Below are 16977 nucleotides of genomic sequence, written 5' to 3' on the forward strand. Positions count from 1 at the left end.
CATCAGGACTTCCCTTAAAACCCAACTCTACCAACCATCGTCCTATAACCAGCACCCTACATGCTTCCGGTATAATACAATCCCTTCCGTCAATGCTAGACACCATTTGTATTCAGTCACCCGTCTCCTCTCTCCTCCTTGCGGTTCACACCCAGGCTTGTGAGACAATATACCTATGCTCCGCTTCTCCCAAAGGACAGTCCATTGTCCGATGATGCATTAACAGGTTATCCCTGTCCTTTTGTTATTTGCAACCCATCTGTATCCAGAAGTGTTAGGTAGATTTTCATTTTTATGTGAAATCTCTTTTACATGTGAGTTCCTTCAGCACTTTTTGCAGAATGTTTTGTAAGTTCTCCCGAGTGAGTACTCTTTTCACACTCACTCATTCTTTTACCCTATCTCTGTGATACTTTTGCATTTCTTTTTATACCTTTATCTCAGAGACATGCTTTCCCCCAGGTGTTATGGCCTCTATGTTTGACTTTTGCAGCACACAGCACTCCTAAGCTAGCCATCTCTCAGCTTAATCTTCATTTCGATTCTGTTGGCTGTCTTCATGACCATCAGTCTCGCTTCAGAGCTGCCAGAAGTACAGAAACTGCTCTCCTGAACATCCGTGAAGATCTGCTCTCCAACCTTGACTCTAACATTCCCTCTGTCCTCATCCTACTCGATCTCTCTTCTGCCTTCGACACGGTCAACCATACCATCCTGCTCAACCGTCTCCATGATAACCTGGGTATCACTGATCAGGCACTGGCCTGGCTGACCTCTTTCCTCTCTGATCGACCATCCCTGGTCCAACTTGGGTCCTTCCTATCATCTATCTTCCTCTCTACCTGTGGTGTTCCCCAGGGGTCTAACCTCTCACCCTGGCTTTTCAACCAATACCTGGCAACTCTCGCCCACTGCATTGCCATTTTCTGCTTAAACTTCCAGTGCTACGCTGACGATACTCAACTCATTTTCAGGCTTCCCTCGGCCACTTCCTCTCCCTTTCTCATCTCTGATTGCCTAACTGCCATTCAAGTTTGGTGTGCCGCCAATGATCTCTGTCTGAATGCCAGCAAGACAGAGATCCTCCTTATTGGCACACCTTCACCATCCTTTCCCCTCACTCTCTGGCCGGCCTCCCTTGGCCCGCCTCCTACTCCCACCTGCGAGGCTAAGAACCTCTGGGTCATTTTTGACTCCACACTTTCCTTCGCCGCCCACATCGCTGAGGTCTCTAAAAAGTCAAATTTCCTACTGCACCTCCTCAGAGGTACTCTGCCTTTCCTCTCCTTCCCCCAGAAGCTCACTGTCTCCCAAGCTCTGGTTCTCTCTAGGCTGGACTATTGTATCAGCCTCTTTCTAAACTTACCTGCCTCTACTCTCCGCCATCTGCAACTAATCCAGAACAGGACTGTGAGACTTGTCCTTGGCCTCAAGCCCTGGGATCGTATCTCTCCAGCTCTGAAATCTCTCCACTGGCTCCCAGTGGACGCTAGGATTAAATTCAAAACCCTCTGTATTGTCCACAAGGCTTTCTGGAGCCTGGGTCAAAAATACCTTCAGCTATCCCTCCGCAAATACCTCCCCTCTCAAGCTCTTCGCTCCTCTACTTCTAACTCCCTCAGGGTCAGTCGTTTTTCAAAGAAACGAGCTGGTGGTAGATCTCTGTCTTCGGCTGGAGCCTCCCTCTGGAACAGCCTCCCTGCCATTATAAAACTTGAGGCGAACCATCTCCGGTTCTGGAAGCTCCTCAAGACCTTCCTCTTTGCTTCCGCTTTCGCTCTCCCTCTCCCCTGCTGAACTGCTTTCTTGGCACTGTGCACCTAGCCACCCTCTGTCCCCTGGGCCCAGGTACCTGCTCACCCTGTCACCCTCCTGCACTGCCTCCTGGCCACCCCTTGCACTGGGGACTGTATCTGTACCCATACAGTTCCCCACACCCCCATTTTCTTCTATTCTTCTTCCCTTATTAGACTTACCCAGTCTGCTGCCTTAAACACGCCACTTTCTGACTGCACTACCACTGTTTATTGCCTCTACTATCTATTTATTTTTATTTATTATTATTTATACGTTCTTCTCTGCTCCGCACTTTCCACTCTCCCCTTCCATGCACTTTTCCCCTTTCCCTTTCCCATGCACTTGCGCGTTCTAAATGTCACTGGGCCTAGTAAGATCGTTTTGTTCTCCCCTGTTCCCCTCCCTTGCCTTGTCGCGTTCTGAAGCACTTGTGTACGAGCGCGATACAAATAAATTATCATATCATATCATATCCCTGTGCAGTGTTGCTGGGAGCCCCTTGGGCTTCCCTTTTTATTTTCTATTATCTCTCTTGTGGGAACACATCTTCCCAAGGACAGGGGCATATTTAGTACCCTATTAATCTTTTCTACTGTGAGATCAGCACACCCCACCTTATGTCGAGTGATTAGAGGTTTTCACAGTATACCCTTTCTCACTGCTCCTGTAACTTTCTGGTTACAGTGACAAAGCTAATCTGAATGGCTGGTGGCAGTGGTTTTATCCTACCTAATGTTGTGCAATTTTTACTCCCAGGCTGTACTCACAGCCATGATATTGCACAGGTGGTCACCATTGACCCAAAATGGTGACAGTATACATTTTTCGCCAATTCAAGATGGCTTGTCCCTTCTTGGTCCTCCTTCTGCCATGCAGGGTGTGGGAGGTCCTCGTTTGACTTTGTCTTCAGCAGGAACCCTTTGTGAAGCCCACCAAGGCGCCAGTGTGTCTGTGAGGACAGGACATGGGGGAGGACCCTGAAACTCTGCTGTTCTTTGTCTTCTGCTGTGCCTGCCTGGAACCAGTTCCAACTGGCAGGCTGGCTGTCCTAAAAGAACAGCCACCACCCACAGTTTGAATGGTGCATGGGTGCCGATTGGCTGGGTTCTGCATAAGAGGCATGGAGACTGAGGCTGAGGAAAAGCTGACCACTGGAACTGAAGAATCGATGAGGCGGAAGAGAAAAGATGTCTGCAGTTGCTTTCAGCTGACCGGAGATGCCTTCTGAGTAATTGCTGCTGACCCCTGCTGACCCCTTCTTCCAAGCATCATGAGAGCCCTGAAAAGAATGGTTCTCTCCCTTAACTGGTGGGTCCAACCAGTCTGAAGACAACCCGCATTTCCAGCCATTCCACGGCAAGCTGTGACCTTCACCGGCTGAAAACCGCCCATACCCTGTGACCTGTGGCCATTGAGCAGTGTATCATCTTTTGAAGATCAAATCCTCCTGAAACTTTGGTGGAATCCTTTCTGACCTCCAGAGACGAGATTACACTCCTTAAAGTCCCCTCACCAGAATACTGGACAGAGAAAGCGAGACAAATCGACCGGGCCAGTAACCGTACTTTACTGGTGCTTTGAAAAGGGTGCCAAAATCACAGAACCACAAAGAATCCCTTATCTGGAGCCTCTTCACTCAACTGCTGCTCCGAGATCTATTCCAGTGTCCCTTCTTTCGTCTGCCAGACCAAGAATCCGGTGACCGTGTCTGCTGCTGCTGCATCGTGGGGGCATTGTGCTGCATCCTCTTCTCCATGTCTAAGGTACAGTGAGACTCTTGGTAGAACTTACATAGATTTGCTTTGCTGCTCCTGTGTTGCTGGAGTGCTGATTTGTGTGCTTGGGAGTTTGCCCATGTACATTCGCCAATGCCCAGCGCCTCTGTGCCTACAGGGAGCCTTCTCTGAAGTTCCAGAACCTTTTCCCCAACAAAGAGTGTTGCCTACTTGCTACTGAAGACTTCCTCTGGAACTTTTGGACTTTCTACAGCTTGTGCCTTGCTTGTTTGTTATGTTATATTATGTTATCCGTTTTTGTACCTACGAACAGCGCAACTGACACCAACAGGCAACCTGGCGCTAAAGACTGAACAAGAACTAAAATTGAGCAAGAATTAAAAGAGTAGAGTTTTTAAAGCCCTTCTGAATCGCAAGTGGGCAGCCGTAGAGCGAAGCACAATAGGCAAATCCATCCACAGCTTGGCAGCCCTAACAGAAAATGAGCAGCCGCCAATTCTCGCACAACAAAATTTAGGCACAGCTAGAAGGAAGCGATCCTTCGAATGCAGCAAACGGACAGGGACATAAGGCCAGAACTTCTGCTGCAAATACTCAGGTCCTACCGCGTGAAAAGCCCTGTGTACAAGACACAGAGATTTAAACTGCACACGTTTGGCCACTGGCAACCAGTGCAAAGCCCTCAGAACTGGGGAAATGTGACCCCTAAAGGAATAGCCGGTAGCAAGCTGGGCAGCTGAGTTCTGTAGAATTTGAAGATGGTGTACCAGATAGTCAGGTTGAGCAAGATAGAGAGAATTATAATAGCCAATCCGGCTAAGGACCAAGGCCACAACAACCGGAGAGCGAAGATGAAGAGGAATAAACTGAAGTACCTTTCTCAAGACCCTTCAGCTGAAAATGACCAGCCTGGCAGACCGAGCTGATCTGAGGAGACATAGACAGAGAGGCAGACAGTTTAACACCCAGATTCTTAACAACAGGGTAGGCAGCAGAAAAGAACCAAAAGAAGATGGCCCCAAAGACAGGGTCCAGGGGGACGTGACAGAGCCAGAACCCACAACCATAAATTAAGATCTATCCCCATTCAATTTAAGCCAATTGTCGCTTATCCAGCTTGCCACACCCAACAGACAATCTCTCAGCTGAGTGGCATGGGTAGGATGGAGAAGGTCCAGCTGAACCAAAATCCGGGTATCATCAGCATAAGAGTAACATCTGAAGCCATGGGAGCTGATAAGAGGGACAAGAGGTTGGATGTAAATATTGAACAGGGTAGGAGAAAGTGCAGAACCCTGAGGAACCCCACACACCAAAGCAGAAACAGCAGAGAGAAAAGGGTGCAGAGACAGCAGTTGCGAGCGGTCAGAAAGAAAGGAATGGAACCAAGAGAGAACCGAACCAGAAACCCCAGCAGCAGAAAGATGACCAATTAAGATGGAGTGATCAATAGTATCAAAAGCGGCAGAGAGATCCAGGAGGATCAATGCTGCCACTCCACCATGATCAGAAATCAGCGAGAGATCATCTAGCACCGACAGCAAAACAGTCTCGGTGCCACACCCAGATCTAAAACCCGACTGAAAAGAGTCAAACAAAGATGGGTTTTCCCAAAATCGTCCAAGCGCAGGGCAACCAAAGATTCCAACAGCTTTATAAAAAAACGGGAGAAGCGATATTGGATGAAAATTAGCGTGACCGAAGGATCAAGGGAAGGCTTCTTGAGCAGAGGAATCACTGTGCCACATTTAAGTGTGGCAGGAACCTCCCATATGACCCTGAGACTCTCATAACTAGATAGGGATAGATTGCTAAAGCCTAAGACCTCTGTGAAAGTATTATAAGTATTTACCTGCTTTATGTTGGTTTTGTTTTAATTCATTCTTACCTGAAACAGATATTACAAAAGTGTTTTACTTACCTTTGAATTGCATATTACCATTCTCAAAGTGTTGCAAAAGTGATTTACTTACTGTAAAGTTTGCCTTAGTTGCTGTAAGTTACTTATTGTGTGTGATAGTACTTACCTTTCTGAAGAATCGCCTTTACCTGTGTACCTCCCTACAGCCCTCCCTCCTAAGAGAAGCCTGGCTGCTCAGCCATTGCTACCTACAAATCGTGTGTGTTTCAGGCCTATACTACAGAGTTGGAGCCCTGTGTTCCAAGTGTGAGTCCTCTAAAGTCCAACCTAAGGTGTACTTTTGTAAAGCACCCTAACAGTAACTAACAATAAAGTCAACGCCATATTAAAAACACCACACAGAAAAAAACATGTACACCTAACTTCAGCCTTCTGCAGCGCCCAAAACACGAGGTAAAAGTGTTTTTTGTATGTGTGTGCCAAATATTTTAGCATTAAATTGTTAGGCCACCTATTATTTTTGGGATTCCGTGTGCATGCATGTAGAACATCTGTCATGTTTACAGGGGCATAAAGATGTAAGGACAATGGCTAGCACACTGACCCTCTACTTAGGGGGCACAATGGGCTCAGTCATACCTGCATTTCGGACTCTTGCAGGTGCCGCGTGAAGTTGTTCAGCAGGAGATCCGCGTTGTCAGCCTTTTCCAGTGCCTTCGTTGAGAGGGCAAGAGCTCCACCACAGTTTGGTCCACCACACTTTTTATTTCCGAAGTAATCTTTGCATAAAGCGCCACCACAGGGAGACTGGTCACAGGATGTGTTTCCTTTTGTTCCACAGATCTGTCAAGTGCAATTGGAAGAATCAACTATGTTCAACACCAAAAATCATGTTTATGAAGCGGAACTGTCAATCATCTTAAAGTCTGAGAGACAATGCACAGAGAAATTAATACATCTTTCTGAGTATGGTTATTGAGATTCAGACAAACAGAGCTTATCTGAGCTGATTAGACTGAGGTAAAATATAGTAAATTTACAAATTAATATTTAGAACCATTTCGTATCTGGGGTCATATTATTAAACATTTGTATCAATGTTAAAAAGTGAGCAAATATGCACAGCACCAGTATTGCATAGTATGAAATGAAGCAAACAAGGTTTTTCCACACGCCATGTAACAGTAAGATGTTTGGACTGGGGCAAAATATGAGCCATATGAGCGTAGTGCTATGTGGTACATGAGCCATATGAGTGTAGTGCTATGTTTGCTGTGTGGTGCATGAGCCATATGAGTGTAGTGCTATGTTTGCTGTGTGGTGCATGAGCCATATGAGTGTAGTGCTATGTTTGCTGTGTGGTGCATGAGCCATATGAGTGTAGTTCTATGTTTGCTGCGTGGTACATGAGCCATATGAGCGTAGTGCTATGTTTGCTGCGTGGTACATGAGCCATATGAGCGTAGTGCTATGTTTGCTGTGTGGTACATGAGCCATATGAGCATAGTGCTATGTTTGCTGTGTGGTGCATGAGCCATATGAGCGTAGTGCTATGTTTGCTGTGTGGTGCATGAGCCATATGAGCGTAGTGCTATGTTTGCTGTGTGGTGCATGAGCCATATGCACGTAGTGCTATGTTTGCTGCGTGGTACATGAGCCATATGAGCGTAGTGCTATGTTTGCTGCGTGGTGCATGAGCCATATGAGCGTAGTGCTATGTTTGCTGTGTGGTGCATGAGCCATATGAGCGTAGTGCTATGTTTGCTGCGTGGTGCATGAGCATATGAGCGTAGTGCTATGTTTGCTGCGTGGTACATGAGCCATATGAGCGTAGTGCCATGTTTGCTGTGTGGTACATGAGCCATATGAGCGTATGAGCGTAGTGCTATGTTTGCTGCGTGGTACATGAGCCATATGAGCATAGTGCTATGTTTGCTGTGTGGTACATGAGCCATAGGAGCGTAGTGCTATGTTTGCTGTGTGGTATTACATGGCGGTCAAGCCAACGGAAAGGCCAAAAAATTCATTCAAGGGACATCATTCAACCATATATACAAGGAAAGGGACTCCCCCAGCTGCACAACAGATCATCACACATAGAACAAGCAATTGATTTGTAATATTATATTTATTTTATACAAATAGTCTAAAAGAGTATTAAATTGTCTAAAGCTCTAGTACAATATACAAAATTGTATCTTACAGTTGGCTAAAAAGGTGCATACTGTTAGTAATATTAATGTCAAATAGTGACTACTGCGAAAGGTCGCAAGTCAGTTGATCACATGAAACCTAGGAATTAATCTGGGCATGCCGTGGGTGGTGCCCCAAGCGAGTGAAGGGAATCACTCAAGTGGGGGACCCCCAGTCGCTCTGACCAGACTAATTATATAAACAATCAAATAAATATCAAAAAAACAGTCAAAATAATATTGAGTCCAGAAAACCAAACAAAGAAGGTTTCATTTCAATAATCAAAGCAGGAACACAAAAGACCGAACTATGGAAAGAAATTGTATTGAATTCCAAACAACAAAACAGTAAAGCACACACACTAAAATCTAACTATGGGATGCTGTGCGTCGACTACTAAGGTGTCATGAAGAAGGAAAAAACAAATGATAAATGTAAATGACATGGCACCATTGGAAAATAGTAGTTTCGATGGAAATAACACATCTAGCAAAACATGCAGGTGATGTCCATCTTCGTCAGGACATAGCATTCCCTTGAATTTCATAGATTCGGGATTGTTCATCTGTGTTTTTGTCTGAACGTACCCAGGTGTGATTAAAAAACTTTTTTGTCTTCTATATGTTTACACATTTTTAAAAAGTAAACACATTTTTTTCACCATAATCTCGACCCTGTATGGGGGCTGATTCCACAATCCTGTCAGTAAGTCCAGGGGGTAACTGTGCATCCGCACCAAAAAAAGGGGATCTCAAACAAATTGGATCTGGATGCCCCAATGTATATGTTCAGAACTTTGAGAGCGTGGCATACAAGAAGACAACGCAGGTAGAGTTCAAAGTACCAGTCTAATAGTAGTCTTAGTAAGGACACTGGATCCCACGGTCCACAGGGCTTGTGAATTCCTCAGTTGGACAAAGACGAACTTGACAAAACGAATCAAGAAATGGGAAAAAGGGATGCCTGTAGTCAACCAGATAGTCAGCATACAAATTAGCTTTGTTCAGTAATGGCTATATATGTCCAATCTTCAGCGAGTCGCAAATTCGCCTGGTAACCGTGTGCATCGTTGCTGTTACCGTTCCAAATCTCGGAGGAAGAGCTACCTATGATCTAAGCCACGACGCTCGCTCCAGATTCTGCCTTCCCGCTCTGGGACGATCACGTGGTACGAGAGACGTAACTTTGCTGTGTGGTGCATGAGCCATATGAGCGTAGTGCTATGTTAGCTCCGTGGTACATGAGCCATATGAGCGTAGTGCTATGTTTGCTGTGTGGTACATGAGCCATATGAGTGTATGAGCGTAGTGCTATGTTTGCTGCGTGGTACATGAGCCATATGAGCACAGTGCTATGTTTGCTGCGTGGTACATGAGCCATATGAGCATAGTGCTATGTTTGCTGCGTGGTGCATGAGCCATATGAGTGTAGTGCTATGTTTGCTGTGTGGTGCATGAGCCATATGAGCGTAGTGCTATGTTTGCTGCGTGGTACATGAGCCATATGAGCATAGTGCCATGTTTGCTGTGTGGAACATGAGCCATATGAGCGTAGTGCTATGTTTGCTGCGTGGTACATGAGCCATATGAGCATAGTTGTAACGCTCACCTGATTCCCGCAGAGGCGCCGGTCTTGACTGGGTGAATGCCGTATCTTCAAAGGTGATGTCTAACACACGGTTGGCTCTTTGGGCTGGACCTCTGTGCACTGTATGTCTGATTCGAAGAGTAAGATGTCTTAGGTAAGTGAACGCCGAGCTCTCCATCTGCCTCGGGGCAGGGTGCCGTAACCAGTTTCTTCACTGGATAAGGGTGCAGGCCTCTTGACCTCAGAGGACTGCTGTCCGTCGTTAACTGCACGAACGGTAAGTTCTGGGCACTTCAAATGTCTTAAAAGTCTTTTGTAATGATATCTCTTGTTTTGCAGGGTTCCGGCGATGGAGGATGGCGGGCTGATGAGAGTTGAGGATCGAACCCGCGTGAGGAATAGAAGCGCCTGGAAGCACGTAAGTAAGCGCTTGTAGCCTGCTTCACGATGCGCACTAACTGTCCCTTTTATCTTGCAGGTACAAGTTCAGAGCTTTAGAGAAGCTGAAGGGTGCTGGAATACCCACTGGATTCGGCGTGGGAAGGAGTAATGGCACGTGAGTAATAAAGTTGCCCAATGTCTTTAAACGCACCTTCTTTTGTCTTTCAGATGCGGGATGCAGCGCCGAAGGCCCCTGGAGAGTGCGAAGAGCTGGTAAGCTTTTGTCTTTCAGATGCCGGAATGCAGTGCGAAGACCTCCAGAGCATGCGAAGAGTAGGTAAGCCTTTGTCTTTCAGATGCCGGAATGCAGCGCGAGCCGTTGGTGACAGCCGATGGACCAGGTAAGAGATGCGCTGCCACTGAAGACCGTAGTGCTAACCTGTTCTTTCTTTGTCTTTACAGGTGCTGCTGAAGACTGGATTCCAGGATGGTAAGCCTTTGTTCCCTTAGGCCCAGGATCAGAAGCAGAAGACACGATGAGCGTTCTGCTGCAGAGAATGCAGAATAACGCAAAGCAAGATTCATCCATCGGGTGTGGTTTAAATAGCCTCCTGTAGTGCTTAGGTGTCTCCTTCCACAGCCACGCCTAAGAAAAGAGTTCCTGCTTTCCAGAAGAGTTCCAGTGTTCTGAACCTAGGGAGTGGCTCCTGCCTCACCCAACTGGAAAAGTAGTCCCAAACAGAAGAGGATCAGGGGTTCAACTGGCAGGTAAGTAAGCAGCATGGTCTGCTGCAGGTAAGTCCACCCAAGCATTATGAGCCCGGCGCTTCCAGCGCTGGGACTGGGCATCTTTATGAGCCTGGTGCCACTGGCGCCAGGACAGGGTCCAAAAGGTCCCAATTGGGACTGGCTGGCACTCGGAACCGGGGTTATGGGTCTGCTTCCAAGGGAGTCGGGCAAGTCCTGATCTTTTGGAAGCAGAGATCATGACAGCACCCCCCCTCAAGGCCCTTCCCAAACCGGGCTTCTCCGGGGGTTTGGGCTTGTTAGGAAATGTTCGATGAAATCTTTTGATTAGACGAGGCGCGTGGACATATTCTGCAGGTTCCCAGGATCTTTCTTGGGGACCGTAGCCTTTCCAGTCAATCAGGTAAAATAGTTTAGATTTGGAGATCTTGGAATCCAGGATGCTTTTGACTTCAAACTCGAGTTCTCCATCAAGTAGAATAGGTTTTGGAGATGTAGTTAGTCGGGTTTGAGGTTGCACGGGTTTTAATAGAGAGACGTGGAAGACCGGATGTATCTTCATGTGAGGGGGCAAGTCCAACTTGACCGCTACTGGATTTACTATGGTAGTGATGGAATAGGGACCAAGGTATCTTGGGTTGAATGTGTGTGGTCCTTTTAGAGGTAGATATTTGGTGGATAACCAGACTTGATCGCCTACTTGATATTGGGGGGCTTCCTTCCGATGTTGGTCTGCTCCTTTCTTGTATTGTTCTTTAGCCCTTTGAAGGTGAGAAACGGCTTCCTTAAAGGCTTGGGTGATTGTAGAATGCAGGTGGTCTACTGCTGGTGTTCCAAGATCTTGGAGTGGATCCAACTCCGAGGTTCGAGGGTGACTACCGTATAAAAGAAAAAACGGGGTCTTCCCAGTTCCCGAGTGGACAGAGTTATTGTAGGCATATTCGGCTATCCAAAGGATATCTTTCCAAGTTTTTTCAGTTTGTTGTAGCATGCAGCGCAAATACTGTTCCAGAGTTTGATTGGTCCTCTCGGTTTGTCCGTCGGTTTGAGGGTGGTGGCTGGTCGAAAGTCTCACATCAATTTGAGACGACCGACAGCAACTTCGCCAAAAATGAGAAATAAATTGACTACCTCGATCCGAAATTAGAACTGAAGGAAAACCGTGCAGTCGGACGATGTTTTCGAGAAATTCTCGGGCCAGAGTTGCTGCTGTTGGTAAGCCTTTGAGTGGAATGAAATGCGCCATCTTGGAGAATAGGTCCACGATTACTAGGATCGTATTGTATCCGGAGCATGGAGGTAGATCGGTGATGAAGTCCATAGAAAGCGTATGCCAAGGGCGAGGCGGGATGTCAATAGGGCGTAAGAGGCCGGCTGGTTTTTCCTTTTGACTCTTGTTTTGGGCGCATACTCCACAGGACATTATAAAGTCTCTGATATCTTTTTTCCAAGACGGCCACCAGAAGTAGCGCTTGATCTTTTCCGAGGTCTTGGTCATACCGGGTTGTCCTTCCATTAAAGAATCGTGATAACAAGAGATTACCTTTTTCTGTAAATCTGTGCTGGGCAGGTATAACCGTTCTTGGAAATATAATAGGTTGTCCTTCACCGTAAAGTCCTTTCCCTGCAGATGCCAATTCTGTATGTCTGCTGGAGTTACCAGTAGCCTGGCTTTATCCTTAACTTCCTCTATGGATTGTGTGGCGATTACACCTAGAATTCTTTGTTCGGGAATGATAGGTACAGGTTTAGGATTGATCAAATGTTCTTCCACTCCCATCCGAGAAAGGGCATCAGCTTTACCGTTTTTTGTACCAGGTCGATAGGTAATTATGAAGTCAAACTCGGCAAAGAATAGTGCCCAACGGAGTTGCCTAGAGGATTGAGCTTTTGCGGTTTTCAAATATTGCAGGTTTCGGTGATCTGTAATCACAGTAACGGTGTGTCGGGCCCCCAGAAGGTAATGCCGCCAAGCCTTAAAGGCGGACTTGATAGCTAGAAGTTCCTTATCAGTAATAGTGTAATTGATTTCAGGAGGCGAGAATTTGCGGGACCAAAATGCCACAGGATGCAACTGATTGGTTACTGGGTCCTTTTGTGATAGAACTGCCCCCATGGCAAGGCTCGAAGCATCAGTTTCAACGATGTAGGGGAGTTCTGGGCGAGGATGTTTTAAGATCGGTGCAGAGATAAATCTAGTCTTCAAATTCTGGAAAGCTTGTTCCGCCTCGGTAGACCATTCAAAACGTTTGTTTTTCTTTAACAAGGCGGTGATGGGCTGGACTATTCGAGAGAATTCGGGGATAAACCTGCGGTAAAAGTTAGCGAAGCTTAACATGCTTTGAACACCTTTTACGGAGGATGGCGATGGCCATTTGAGAATTGCATCGACCTTCTTTGAATCCATACGCACTCCGCTAGGTGATAATATGAATCCCAAGAATTCAACTTCAGTCACGTTGAAAACACATTTTTCCAACTTAGCGAAAAGTTTGTGTTGACGCAATCTCTCGAGGACCATTTTCACGTGTTTCCGATGTTCAGTTTCCGATGAAGAATAAACTAGGATGTCGTCAATGTAAACAACAACACACACATCTATGAGCTCTCTGAGGACATCGTTCATAAAATATTGAAAGGCGGCCGGGGCATTGCAAAGTCCGAAGGGCATGACCTGATATTCAAATAGGCCATACTTGGTGCGGAAGGCCGTCTTCCATTCATCGCCCTCTTTTACTCGTACCAAGTGGTAGGCTCCTCTAAGATCCAGCTTTGTATATATGCATGCTTTTCTGACTTGGTCCAGGAGTTCAGGGATCAAAGGTAACGGAGATCTATTCTTAACGGTGATCTGGTTCAGGGCGCGATAATCTATACAAGTTCTAAGGTCCCCTTCTTTTTTTGGAACGAAGAACAAAGCTGAGGAAGCAGGGGACTTGGAAGGACGAATAAACCCATTCGCTAGGTATTGATCCAGGTATTGTCGGAGGTGAAGATTCTCAGGCTCGGTGAGGGCATAAATTCTACTACAAGGAGGAGTAGATCCAGGTATCAGGTCTATCTGGCAGTCATAAGACCTATGAGGAGGTAGAGAGTTAGCCTGATCCTTCCGGAAAACATCTTGGAATTCTAGGTATTCAGGAGGTAACTGAGGAGCCTCCGAGGAAATTGCTGCCAGTGCAACACCAGGTCGAGGGTGACAAGTGGAGACACATTCTGGAAACTGAACCGTTCTTGCTCGCCAATCGATCTGAGGATTGTGCTTCTCTAACCAAGGAATTCCTAGAATAATCTGGAACTGGGGGGCCTTGATCACATCGAACACGATCTTCTCATGGTGTCCATCTTGACTTACTAGCGTCACTTCTTGGGTGGTATGCGTTACTGGTCCGGAGGCTATCTCCGTACCATCCACCGTAGTAATGACGTCCTTTACAGCCTTTGGACAAAGAGTCAGATTCATCCTCAAAACCATTTCATGATCCACATAATTGCCGATGGCACCGCTGTCGACGTAAGCTTCAATCGCATGTAATCGATCCGGATGTTCAGGGCTAATGAGGACCATAGGTATCATGAAATGCAAGGTCACGGAACTGGTTTTAACGCTCGGCAAGAGGACCTCTATTCTTGTCGGGCGAGGTCGTTTCCCTGCTCAGAGTTTGTGACCCTGGTAACTGCAGCTCCTACTGCCTTCTTGGCTGGTTTCACCGGACAGTCTCGAAGAAAGTGCCCCGAGTTTCCGCAATAGAGGCATAATTGCAGCTGTTTTCTCCTTTCCCGCTCCTTTTGTGTTAGTGGTCCTTTCAGGCCCCCTATTTGCATGGGTTCCCCGGAGTCTACTCCTTTGGTAGGAGTTGGTGGTTTGGAAAATACTCGAGCATCAAACTTGGAACGATCGGCCTTCCTGTTCTGCAGTCTGTGGTCAATTTGAACGACTAAGTCAATATAGTCCGAACAGTCTTGCGGGGGATTCACTACTTGGGCTAACACATCTTTGAGCTCTCCACGTAGACCTCTATAAAACAGCGTAATCCTTTTGTCCTCAGGCCATCGAGTTTCCACTATCAGTCTGTTGAAAGACGCAATATAAGCCAAAAGGTCTTGATTACCCTGTCGCAATGAAAGGAGCTCATTGTCCAAGGCCTGCCCCTGTGAATGTCTTGCAAACAGTTTTTCCATACTGAGCTGAAAAGCTCGAAAATCATGGAGAACCGGATCATCTTGATTAACTAGAGGGATCGACCAGTCTGCCGCATTGCCACTAAGGTACGAAAGCACGAAAGCTACCTTAGCTTGATCAGTTGGAAAGGCTGCTGGCCGGCATAAGAAGTGCAACCGGCACTGATTAATAAATACTGCAAACCTCTTTGGGTCACCAGAAAATCGTTCGGGCGGAGCCAGAGGTACATTCCCAGGTAGGTTGATCTGCACTGGGTTCGTAGAGGATGTTGAAGGAAGATTTGCCCCTGATGCGGGTAACGGAGTTTGTCCGGCTTGTGACTGTAGCAATTGTCTAGCGAGATTGTCTGTTCGCTCCTTGGAAATAATCAGTTCCCTTCTTAGAGCATTCGTTTCCTGACGGGCTGCATGCACTTCTGCTCTTAGTTCCCCAAGTAACTGGGCTAGCTGGTCGGTATCTGAGGTTTCCATAGCGCCTGGGTGGGAGTTTTGCGATAGGCTTTGCGTTCTGTAACGCTCACCTGATTCCCGCAGAGGCGCCGGTCTTGACTGAGTGAATGCCGTATCTTCAAAGGTGATGTGTAACACACGGTTGGCTCTTTGGGCTGGACCTCTGTGCACTGTATGTCTGATTCGAAGAGTAAGATGTCTTAGGTAAGTGAACGCCGAGCTCTCCATCTGCCTCGGGGCAGGGTGCCGTAACCAGTTTCTTCACTGGATAAGGGTGCAGGCCTCTTGACCTCAGAGGACTGCTGTCCGTCGTTAACTGCACGAACGGTAAGTTCTGGGCACTTCAAATGTCTTAAAAGTCTTTTGTAATGATATCTCTTGTTTTGCAGGGTTCCGGCGATGGCGGATGGCGGGCTGATGAGAGTTGAGGATCGAACCCGCGTGAGGAATAGAAGCGCCTGGAAGCACGTAAGTAAGCGCTTGTACCCTGCTTCACGATGCGCACTAACTGTCCCTTTTTATCTTGCAGGTACAAGTTCGGAGCTTTAGAGAAGCTGAAGGGTGCTGGAATACCCACTGGATTCGGCGTGGGAAGGAGTAATGGCACGTGAGTAATAAAGTTGCCCAATGTCTTTAAACGCACCTTCTTTTGTCTTTCAGATGCGGGATGCAGAGCCGAAGGCCTCCGGAGCGTGCGAAGAGCTGGTAAGCTTTTGTCTTTCAGATGCCGGAATGCAGTGCGAAGACCTCCGGAGCATGCGAAGAGTAGGTAAGCCTTTGTCTTTCAGATTCCGGAATGCAGCGCGAGGTGTTGGTGACAACCGATGGACCAGGTAAGAGATGCGCTGCCACTGAAGACCGTAGTGCTAACCTGTTCTTTCTTTGTCTTTACAGGTGCTGCTGAAGACTGGATTCCAGGATGGTAAGCCTTTGTTCCCTTAGGCCCAGGATCAGAAGCAGAAGACACGATGAGCGTTCTGCTGCAGAGAATGCAGAATAACGCAAAGCAAGATTCATCCATCGGGTGTGGTTTAAATAGCCTCCTGTAGTGCTTAGGTGTCTCCTTCCACAGCCACGCCTAAGAAAAGAGTTCCTGCTTTCCAGAAGAGTTCCAGTGTTCTGAACCTAGGGAGTGGCTCCTGCCTCACCCAACTGGAAAAGTAGTCCCAAACAGAAGAGGATCAGGGGTTCAACTGGCAGGTAAGTAAGCAGCATGGTCTGCTGCAGGTAAGTCCACCCAAGCATTATGAGCCCGGCGCTTCCAGCGCTGGGACTGGGCATCTTTATGAGCCTGGTGCCACTGGCGCCAGGACAGGGTCCAAAAGGTCCCAATTGGGACTGGCTGGCACTCGGAACCGGGGTTATGGGTCTGCTTCCAAGGGAGTCGGGCAAGTCCTGATCTTTTGGAAGCAGAGATCATGACAATAGTGCTATGTTTGCTGTGTGGTACATGAGCCATATGAGCGTAGTGCTATGTTTGCTGCGTGGTACATGAGCCATATGAGCGTAGTGCTATGTTTGCTGCGTGGTACATGAGCCATATGAGCGTAGTGCTATGTTTGCTGTGTGGTGCATGAGCCATATGAGCGTAGTGCTATGTTAGCTGCGTGGTACATGAGCCATATGAGCGTAGTGCTATGTTTGCTGTGTGGTACATGAGCCATATGAGCGTATGAGCGTAGTGCTATGTTTGCTGCGTGGTACATGGGCCATATGAGCGTAGTGCTATGTTTGCTGCGTGGTACATGAGCCATATGAGCATAGTGCTATGTTTGCTGCGTGGTGCATGAGCCATATGAGCGTAGTGCCATGTTTGCTGTGTGGTACATGAGCCATATGAGCGTATGAGCGTAGTGCTATGTTTGCTGCGTGGTACATGAGCCATATGAGCATAGTGCTATGTTTGCTGTGTGGTACATGAGCCATATGAGCGTAGTGCTATGTTTGCTGTGTGGTGCATGAGCCATATGAGCGTAGTGCTATGTTAGCTCCGTGGTACATGAGCCATATGAGCGTAGTGCTATGTTTGCTGTGTGGTACATG

The 16977-nt window shown here is 47.2% G+C and overlaps 1 protein-coding gene across 3 annotated transcripts in view; it reads right to left on the reverse strand.

The window, feature by feature from the left end:
* LAMB4 (laminin subunit beta 4) overlaps nucleotides 1-16977 on the reverse strand; it is a 933969-nt gene that overhangs the window by 107567 nt on the left and 809425 nt on the right. For all 3 annotated transcript variants that reach the window (XM_069629159.1, XM_069629158.1, XM_069629160.1), the window contains one exon: nucleotides 6034-6237. In XM_069629159.1, coding sequence (XP_069485260.1) covers nucleotides 6034-6237 — 204 coding nt within the window. The remainder of the gene's footprint in view (nucleotides 1-6033; nucleotides 6238-16977) is intronic.

Source organism: Ambystoma mexicanum, chromosome 12, assembly GCF_040938575.1.
Source record: "Ambystoma mexicanum isolate Mex_15411 chromosome 12, UKY_AmexF1_1, whole genome shotgun sequence".
In the NCBI taxonomy this organism is placed as follows: Eukaryota; Metazoa; Chordata; class Amphibia; order Caudata; family Ambystomatidae; genus Ambystoma; species Ambystoma mexicanum.